The 10,701-nt window shown below is 43.9% G+C and overlaps 1 protein-coding gene across 2 annotated transcripts; it reads right to left on the bottom strand.

Moving 5' to 3' along the window:
• Positions 1–5,721: 5,721 nt before the first annotated feature.
• LOC308253926 (protein FAM170A-like) lies at positions 5,722–9,973 on the bottom strand (the record flags this gene model as incomplete). 2 transcript variants are annotated; one of them, XM_080679685.1, is made up of 3 exons in its annotated part: positions 5,722–6,422; positions 7,179–7,319; positions 9,904–9,973. In XM_080679685.1, 3 exons carry the CDS (start codon positions 9,971–9,973, stop codon positions 5,722–5,724), a joined length of 912 nt encoding a protein of 303 aa, XP_080535811.1. The 2 variants fall into 2 exon arrangements, with proteins under 2 accessions (XP_080535811.1, XP_080535812.1); XM_080679686.1 differs by lacking the exon at positions 7,179–7,319.
• Between the last annotated feature and the right edge of the window lie 728 nt (positions 9,974–10,701).

Raw genomic sequence — 10,701 nt, forward strand, 5'->3', positions numbered from 1 at the left:
ATCTGGGACCCCCTCAGGGGATGTTAGAGAGCTGGTTTCAGCCCGATCCCCCAGGCCACACCCCTTGGGAGGACACCAGACGCAGGGCTCATGGCTGGCGAGCACTGCTGAAGCAGTGTGAGCCTCTCCCAAATGGGACTGATTGGGTGCGAGCCCCCAGCAGGCACAGTGGGGCCAGGATGAGCGGGGGTGGCAGGTAGGAGCTGCAGGCAGTGTTGGACTGCGGTTTTGGCCCAGTCCCTGCAGGCCACCCAGAGGGACCCCACCCTTGCACAAATTCGTGCACCAAGCCTCTAGTTTAAAATATTTTCTTGAACATTAATGATACCCACTGAGAATATAGAAGAAATGCAACCTGGTTAACAGGGAAAGTCACAAGACAATTGCAGGAGAAAGGGGGAATCTTTCTCAAAGTGTCCATCAATAAAGGAATAGATAAATTATACTTACCTAAAAAAAATGGGATGGATCTATATTAAAGATTTGCATTGACTATCTATAGTACAGACATTAAAAGAGCTCCAATAAAATGTTAATTTTAGAATAGATATGATATGGTATAATTTATGAACCAAAAATCTCTACAAAACTAGATATCTATCATAAATGAAACACTATGTATGGAAATGCATGGACCAAAGGTCTTGAAATCAAACAGCTAATAATAAATCTCTCTGCAGAAGGAAACAGGCTTGGGAGTGGGGTTGGAGTATTATGAAAAGGGACTTTTATTTTACTTCAATATCGAGTTTTTAATGAAGAGAACATTTCTGTATTACTCCTAAATTTCAAAAATGTGTAACTGGGTAATACTATGAAAAATGAACTGGCATATTTTTTATTATTTCTCTTTGCTCCTAGATTTTTCCCCCACCTTGCTAGCTTGGTACTCTGAGTTCATTGCATTAGGAAGGTAAAGACCCAGCTCAAATAAGGGAGAAAAAACAATTTTTTTGGCTTTGAAATGTTAAAAGCAGAAGTCCACAGCAGAAAAAGAGAGATTTATGTGAACAAATAATAAATCTCACCTCGATTGTAAAAAGTATTCCTTGAACTGGGAGGTAAGAAAGAGGTGGATTCGGGGAGACATGTATTGAGGGAGAGAGATCAGTGTGGCCAGAGATAAGTTATATCACTGTGGCCAGCGTGCTTTAGCGACATTATACCCAGGATCAGTCAGTCTAGAGACTACCCAGCCTGCATTTGACTACTGACTCCAGTTTCCACTCCCAAACTCAGACACTTGCAGACTCCAAGAGTGAGTGAGTGTTAGTCAGGAGGGTCACACCTGGCTGCAAGGGTTGTGGCCAGTCCCCATTTGTGAGAAGTCCCCATCTATCTTCATTTTCTGTTCTAGTTCATTTAAGCTGATTTCAGGGTGGGGAGTAGAGTTACATCTACTTTATTAGAATCCCAACCAACAGTTTAAAGATAGCATAAGTATGGCTTCAAACTGCTCTGAAATGCCTTATTCTAAGCAGAGATTCAAAGTCTTATTGAAAATTTGTCTTGTCAGTGGCCCCACTGAGATGATCTGATGTGACAGACGTGTAAGTCATCTTAGAAAAGCTTTGGAACCAAAGGCCTTGATTTCCACTTCATGGTCAATGCAGTTCTTCCTGCAACACTATGAATCCTACCTACAGGCCCTCAGGTAACATCCTCCATGCTTTACAGCAGTGGTTCTCAACCTTTCTAATGCCGCGACCCTTTAATACAGTTCCTCATGTTGTGGTGACCCCCAACCATAAAATTATTTTTGTTGCTACTTCATAACTGTAATTTTGCTACTGTTATGAATCGTAATGTAAATATCTGTGTTTTCTGATGGTCTTAGGCGACCCTGCTAGCGGTTCTCAACCTGTTGGTCGCGACCCACAGGTTGAGGACCGCTACTGTAGAGCCTAAGACCATCGGAAAACACAGATATTTACATTACGATTCATAACAGTAGCAAAATTACAGTTATGAAGTAGCAACAAAAATAATTTTATGGTTGGGGGTCACCACAACATGAGGAACTGTATTAAAGGGTCGCGGCATTAGAAAGGTTGAGAACCACTGGTTTACAGGGAAGTCTCTATCCCAGAAGGATCCACAGTGAGAATCCTCATTGTATAACCAATATCCTACCAATTTATGGGGAATAAACCCTAGGTGTTTGAAGCAGTCAGTGGAAAAGTCAAATAACATTCCAAGGAAAGGAGAGGAAATGATGAAGACTTAGGAAAAGAAGGGGCAAGAGATATTCTTGGTAGACTCAACAGTGGGTGAAAAGGAACAAAGGTGAAGATTGCAGAGTATACAGAGGTGGTCAAAGAGTGAGTATGAAAGGGTAGCTAGCACAGGCCTCAAATTCTGAACTCCTGGAATGACAGTTAAAGGCGGGACTAGGCATCTTGAGGCAAGAGATTTGTGTATATGGATGATATCCCTGAGGGAGAGGCTGGGAAGCATGAAACCAGTTAGGAAGCTGGTTTATTATTATTGCCAAAATAATAATGGCAACACCGAATCACTGGAACCATTGTTCATTCAATAAAGCCCCGAAAACAGTATGGAGTTTTCTCAAAAAATTAAAAATGGAACTCCCATTTGACTCAATAATCCCACTTCTAGGAATATATCCCAAGAAATCAGAAACACCAATCAGAAAGGACATATGTACCCCTATGTTCATAGCAGCACAATTTACCATAGCTAAGATTTGAAAACAGCCTAAGTACCCATCAGCAGATGAGTGGATTAAAAAACTGTGGTACATCTACACAATGAAATACTATGCTGCTATAAAAAAGAAAGAACTCTTACCATTTGCAAAAGCATGGATGGACCTGGAGAGCATTATGCTAGGCAAAATAAGCCAGTCGGAGAAAGATAAGTATCACATGATCTCACTCATTTATGGAATATAATGAACAACATAAACTGATGAACAAAAATAGATCCAGAGACATAGAAGCATTGAACAGATCATTAAACCTCAGAGGGAAGGCGGGGGGGGGGGGGGTATAGTTGGGGGGGAGTGGAATAAGAGATCAACCAAAGAACTTATATGCATGCATATTAGCATAACCAATGGTCACAGACAATAGGGGAGTGAGGGCCTGTTCTGGGGGTGGAGGCAGGCTGAGAGAGGTCAATGGGGGAAAAAGGAGACTTATGTAATACTTTCAACAATAAAGAATTTTTTAAAATAAATTAAAAAAATAAAGTCCCATGGAAGATTCCCTACACATCCTGAAAAAAAATCCATGGGACTTTGGAATTAGACTTTATTCTGCTTAAACTGGCAAAAATCTTCGAACTTCCAATTATTTCCTTCTAATTCCATCAATCTTTCCAAGGCCTGGCTTTGGATCCCTATTCAGATTAGGAATACACATTATTCCCCCCTCACCTTTTGGACTGTGGACAGCCTCATGCATCAAAATGTCTTCAGTGCCTCCTAGATGCCTTGAGCTCCAGTGGGTGGTAGAAGTGGTGTGAAGATGAAGTTCAGAGGTGACAGGATCAAAAGCTTGAGAGGCTAGAATGAGAATTTATTTAGAAGTTATAATATTAACGTCAGAATTGGAAATATTAGAGCTCATTGGCTCAAACTCCTAATGCAGCGAACTCCTCTCCAAATTCCAGATTGTGGTCAGATGGCTTTTTTTTAACAAAGTGTCACCATCTCAGGAGGACCCTGTTCCATGGACAGCTTCAAGACTGAGAAATTTCTCCTTTGTCTTGGGGTTTCCTTGTGAAGCCATAACTAATAGTTAGTTCTTTGTCCAGGCCAGGCCTAGGGAGGCATGCAAACCACCTTCCAGTCCTCTGAAGGTCCCCTTCCCAGTGTTTTAAATCAAGACCCATTAGACCTGGCTTCCACAGCTCCTGCCACTTTCCAAATGCATCATCTTAACCCAGTGTAGCTGTCATGGTCCATGTGAAATGTGGTTGCCAGCCTTGGAAAATAGTCACACAGAAGCCTCATCAATCTCAGGAGACTGGATACTGTTCCTTCTGGAAAAGGATGGTGGATATCTTTGGTGTTTATGGAAAACCTCATTCACAAACCACTAGAGAGACAGATGTAGATGATGGATGATAGATGATAGATAGATGATGGATAGATAAAATAGCTAGATTAATCTAAATAAAGAATATATCCACTAGGTATAGTGCCAAGTGGGTACTAGAAATATCTGGGGAACACTTTGTAAAGTATATGATTGTCTAATCACTATGCTGTACACCTAAAACTAATACAAAATAATATTGAATTTAAACTGTAATTAAAAAATAAACATTTTAAATATTAAAACAAAATTTTTTTAATTTAAAAAATTTATCCAGGAAAGTTTTGCAAAACAGCCTTTATTACATATGATGTTTATGTATTAGATTGAGTACTGGTCCCTTCATCTTCCTTCATACCACTGGCATTCTGTCTGCTACTATCTCCAGGGTCCTATCTTCTCCCTGGAAGTGAGAAAACAAAAGAGGCAGAAGAGGAAAAGACAAGAAGCAATATGGACTCTATTAGTCAGTTACCCTTCACTTTGTCTTAAAGCTCAGAGGCCACACATACCACAATGAATTTGTTTCCAGATAAACTACAGCGAAATAAAGGTTCTAGAACAGTGGTCGGCAAACCGCGGCTCGCAAGCCACATGTAGCTCTTTGGCCCCTTGAGTGTGGCTCTTCCACAGAATACCACAGCCTGGGCAAGTCTATTTTGAAGAAGTGGCTTTAGAAGAAGTTTAAAAAATTTGGCTCTCAAAAGAAATTTCAATCCTTGTAGTGTTGATATTTGGCTCTGTTGACTAATGAGTTTGCCGACCACTATTCTAGAACATTTCCAGATCAGTTATTACTGACCTCATTTTCATGTATTTCTGTCTACACATTCCACTTTCTCCCAAGGGACTCTGTCCATAGGCCATAGTGAGATCCCAGCTCAGGCCAAAGACTCTCAGCCCTGAAACCTCTGGTCCTGCTGAGCCCCCTGTCCTTTCTTCAGGCCACTCCTGGCCCTGGAGGGGCTGTTGGTGGTATTTCCTCTTAAAGTGAGGTCAAACATGGAGACTCTGGGAGAACTCCTGTCAAAATTCTCTACTTTCTCAATAAGTAAATGGAAATCAATTCCCTGGAAGCGTTGGGTATGCCACAAGTTGGTGCAGCTCCAGAGGCACCAGGTAACCTAGTGCAGCCTTGCAGGCCCTTCCCTTAGGTTCCTCTGGGCCTTCATGATGTAGGCTCAGAAGACTTTGCCAGCCTCAGGCCTTACCTCTCTCAAGAGGAGGCCACACCATCTTCCAGGATCTTCTGGCCCAGGAGTCTCAGTTGCTGTGAGGAAACCAACACAGAGGAAGATACTTCTTAGTTAAAGAAGAAAGGTGCTCTGTTAGCCCTTGGGAATCCTCGGAACTTCCTGCAGCAGCTGAAACACTCAGGATAAATTCTCATTTACAGTCAGGACTTAATTAAATGCCTGGGTAGATGCAAGGGGCCCAGTTTCCCACCATTACCACCCCAACCCCACCCTTCAGTTGTTCCCTGTTGTGATATAGCCTCCAACTCTCTCTCATTGAGGCAGAGGCCTGGATTGAAGAGAGTACTGGCTTGGAGAAGGCACAGCTCCCTCAGCAGACCCAGCCCCTGCTCACTTCCTGTCCTTTGGAGAACGAAACATACAACCTGGACATGGGTTCAGGACCTCCTCAAGCCAAGGTCTTACCCTGTGGGCTGCTCCTCCTCATTCTGTTTTTCTTCTTGCTTCTCTTCCTTTCCATCCTTCTTCACCTCCTCCTCCTTCTTCTCCCGGATGCTCTCTGATTCCACATTGCTTCTCAGCTGAGCCATGGTGAGATGAAAGACGTGACAGCTGAAGCCCTCCCTGATCCCGAACTGCACATGCTCCTTAAGGATCTCCAAGGTGGGGAAGACCCGGCAGCAGGCCATGCACCTGAAGCCAGTCTCCATAGTAACCAACCAGTCAGGTGTCTTGGCCCTGGGTCTCTCCTCAATTGTGGGCAACCCTTGTGGGCCATCTGACTCTGCTCGTTCTTCATGCTCTTTCACCTCCCTGCTGGACTCAGATAGGAGTTTTCTGGTGGACACGTCAGAGGGTGGGGTACCTACCCGCACGTCCTCAGGAAGTTTCACTTCTTCCATCCTCGGCTTCTTTTTTAGTGACTCTGAGGTTTCCTCTGTCTCCCAGGAGATAGCCACACCCTTTTTCACTTGTACTTGCATGTAGTATATTTTCATGCCCCTTTCCTCTTTGTTTATATACTGCGAGATCACACAGGTCTTATAGGATGAAGGGGACGATAAGGAGACATGTGGTAAGAGGGGAACAGTCTCCTCTTGTTCCTTAATCTGGGTTAGGGTTGATCTAAGCTGGGCACTGTCTTGATGTAATCTCCGGATTCCTGGGAAAGAAAATTAGAAACATAAGAACATGTATGGGGCATGCGGAAACTGAGGAATCAAGTATGAATATGCAGGATATAGGAGAGTGGGACTATGATGTGATGTAGTTGTGTGATGAGCTTGGTGTTTGTTGTTCATATTATGGGGTAGTGTATCTGGTGTCATCTGTGGGCTTCTGATTTGTGTGTGTAGGGATATTGGAGGGGTGCCTGTATATAGAGGTGTGGAGTATGGTGGTGAAGGCTGTGGTATGGGGGATGTTGGTGGGGTGTGTGCTATGACACCGATGTGAGTTTGTGTTATCTTTGCTTTGGTATTTGTGGAATGTGGGCTGTGATGTAGGAGAATAGCATGTGGGTCATGTGATTGGGTTTTGTGTGTGTGCTAAGAATGGATATCATGGAGTGTTGTTGTATGTGTGAGGTGTGAGGGCCTGGGCTGAGGAACTCTGTCCTTCTCTGGAAGCAAAGGCAAAGCTTACATGTTCCTCTGAAGGTGCTTAATCTGGTCCCTCTGCCTATACCTCAAGCCCAGACCTTTCTGGCCCATACTCTGAAACTTCCCCACTGTGGTTGTACCAGGGCTCATACTCTCCTATAGTGAGCTCATATCCAAAATCTCCTAACCATTCTACCATCCTCCCCGGGCTCCTTCACAGAGCCCTGATCATCTCCGATTGTCCTGGGTCTCCTCTGAGATTCATGCTTGGCTCTATGTGCCTCCTGCCATGCACCCAAGGAGGCCCACACTCTTACCACTATGGATGAGCTTGAGTGGAGAAGAAACACAGGTGAAGTATTCAGAGGCAGAGGAAATCTCCCCTACCCCTGGGTCACAGTCTTTGGCCACCTCGGTCGATCCAAGCTGAAGGACATCCTTTTGTGACTTCGAGATTCCTGAGGAAGGTACAAAAGTCTCAGAGATATGTTTGTGAATCATTAATCTGTCCAACAAATATTTACTGAGTGGCTGGCTTTTGTCAGGTGCAGTGAATATACATGGCTTAGACTCTGATTCTCACTGGTTATTTCAGTATTTAGTTATAATCAGCAATTACTTTGTTGGTATCTTGTTAGGATGTAGGCCTGAGTGGTGACTATGAATGTCAGAAGGGTGAGAGTGATGTGTATCACCTAAGCCTTTTTTGTTGTTAATCCTCACCCAAGGATATTTTTTCCATTGTTTTTCTTTTTTCTTTTTTCTTTTTTTTTTTTTAACAGAGAGTGGAAGGGAAGGAGGGAGAGAGAGAGAGACACATTGATTGGTTGCCTCCCACACCTGCTGCAACTGGGCTGGGGATGAACCTGCAACCCAGGTATATGCCCTTGACTGGAATAAAACCCAAGGGCTAATGCTCTAACCACTGTGAACCACTAACCAGGGCTCAGCTAAGCTTTTGGTAAGTGTTGTATTGGTGTGGTGAATAGGGTAGAAATGTCTGTATCTATGTTTATGGAGAGTTTGTGTGTATGGTTTGTGTTCACAACTCAGGAGTGTGTGACATGTAACCTGATCATATAGTATGGTTTGTATTTATGGTATATATTCACTCATTAATTCATTCATTTGCAATGTTCAATGAGCAATTACTATGTATCAGGCACTATTCCACTATTCTAGGCTTTAATAACGCTGAACATTAGAGCAAGGAAACACAGACACTAAACAGAAATGCAAGAAGTATATGATATGTCAGCTGGTAGTAAGCATATAAGGGTTTAGAAAACAAAAATACAGGACACCAGTTAAATTTGAATTTCAGATAAACCATGAATAATTCTTTAGTGTAAATACTCCCATGCAATATTTGGGTTCTAATATTTGGAACATACTCATGCTAAAAAATTATTTGTGGAATATCCGAAATTCAAATTTAACTGGACATTCTATATTTTATCTGGCAAACCTGGTAAGGGTTAATGAATATGTTTTTTGGTGGATTATGCAAAGTGAGTCTGGTATGACTGTACAATTTGTTATGTGGGTGGTGTGTATGATATGTGACTGGTTCTTACAGAGGTATTTAGAGATAGTTGAAGCTACCTGTGTTTGCATGATAGCTGGATCTAAATCTATATATACAACCCCTAGAGTTTGGTATGGTAAGAGAGGATGATATACACAGGAGTTGTATGTGAATATAGTATAGGAGTGATGTGTGTATACACTTATATATTCTGTGTGTTCTTTAATAAAAAGTTGTGTGTGGAGATGTGTAATTTTTTTCTCCATCCAAGTGTACATGTATGTGTATGAGTAACTGTCCATGGAACACCCTTCACAAGAATTCTGATTCTGAGTACACTTTCACATGTATTGAGTGTCACCAGGCATGATTATAGGAACCTTACCACACAGACTATATATCCAATGAGCTCTCTATCCCATTTTATCCATGAGCAATTACTATGTATTTGTGTGTGTGCACCACACATGCACAAAGACAAAAATATCCTGAAGTGTACAGAACAGGGAGAACCATTGCCTTCCCCCTCCTGTCTCACCTGCTATCTAAACATCTGCCTACTGGCCAGGCCTCCACTCCTAGGGCTCATTCAATGGTCTTCAGGACCCTGGGCCTCATGGAGACTGCTGGGCTCCAATTTGGGACAGAAACCTGGAGCTGGATCTCTGGTGTGGGCTCCATTTTGCCCCACCTTCTACATGTGACACCCACCCCCCCCACACACACACACACCTTTCTCAGGACAAGCTACTAGTTTACATTTAATGCACACAGTCACCACGTGGCTTGGGAAGTACATTCATGGCTCTCAGTGCTCCCTGCAGGGCCCTGACATTTCTCACCCTCATCCATTTGGTCTTAATCTCTGGAAGGCCTTTTGCTTCCCTTGATCTCTGGGAAGTTCACCCTTGTGGATTCACTCCCATGGATCAACTGGTAAATTCTTCCTGCTGAGAAATAAAATCTCCTGCTTTCAACAGGATGCCATCCCTAGACAACAATCTCCTTTCAAACAGGCATTTCACTTATCCAGATATTTTCAACAAGGCCTTTAACTCATTGAGCTTCACTTTGCTCTTTGGTAAAATGCACAGGGCAACCCATGGATCTCCAGCATCAGCCTTTACACACCACACCCCCTGGCCCAGTGTAACCCCAGGGTCATATTAAGCAAAGAGAACAGAGAGAATGGGGGGACCGAGAAAAGCACCTCTGAGCCTGTACAAGCAGAACCCCAGTGGGCTCCGAGTCCAACGTAGCTCCAGGCCGAACAGCCCCAGGAGAGTGCTCAGGCCCTCACACCGGCAGGGTGAACTTTCCATATGCCAGGGCATCTGGCCTCTCCATGCCATCTCACACCATGGGGACCCTAAAGATGGACATGGCAGCACCAGGTGATACCAGGTCTCTCCCTCCCTACTTCATAGGTGCACGTTGTCCTCAGGCCTAGCTTCTTAGAGAGGGCTCAGGCTGGCCGCCACCCTTGTGCCTCCAACAAGTTGCTCAGCGCATACCTCCTCCCTTCTCGTCAGTTTCCTGGGACTCGTCATTTTCCAAATGTTTCCTCTTTTGTCGTTGTTTCATACTACTAGCAAGAAGAGCCCCCTAGAAGATGCCTAACATCCAGCTCCTCCTTCTCCCTACAGGTTGGCCCTCCTTGGCTCTCAGGAAGTCCATTGAAATGATTTAGTACAAATGAAAAGAGGTGAGTCTCTTAAATGGCTGAAGAACTCAGACCCCTCAGAGAACCCGCAGCACTGCCCAGTGCTCTCTACAGCGCAGGTTCAAAGGTTGCCAAGCCCACAGCAGAATTCTCTGACCTCAATGATGACTTTGGAGCATTCCATGGACCGAGGCCCAACAGTCCCTGTCACTGCACAGACCCCATTGTCGAGAACAATTCTTTTTCCCAATGGAACCTCTCCCATGAATTCAACTCTTGCATTTCCAATTGTGGTAGGATATACTGAGATGTTAATCTGTTCCTGTTTCTTTTTTTTTTCCTTATTTCACCCTTCCCCTTCTGCATTCAAGTGGGTAGCAGAGGCGGGGCACGGCAAGGCTAGAAGCAGGAACAGCCATCTTTGCTTTGTCCCTAAAGTCCCAGACTCCATAGAAAGAGAGGCTGCTTGGGCAGAAACAGAACAGAAGCAGGACTTTTGAAACTAGCTGTTCCCTTCTTACCCTGCTAGTGTTGAGAAGTGCTAATTAAGTCAGAGAGAAATGTGTAGGGATCATGAAGGAGAGGCTTCTCAAGTGTGGCTGGGGGCGTGGGTGGGTAGATGTGCCAAAAACTCCAAGAGGAGAGGGCG

Source organism: Plecotus auritus (genome assembly GCF_963455305.1).
Source record: "Plecotus auritus genome assembly, chromosome: 7".
In the NCBI taxonomy this organism is placed as follows: Eukaryota; Metazoa; Chordata; class Mammalia; order Chiroptera; family Vespertilionidae; genus Plecotus; species Plecotus auritus.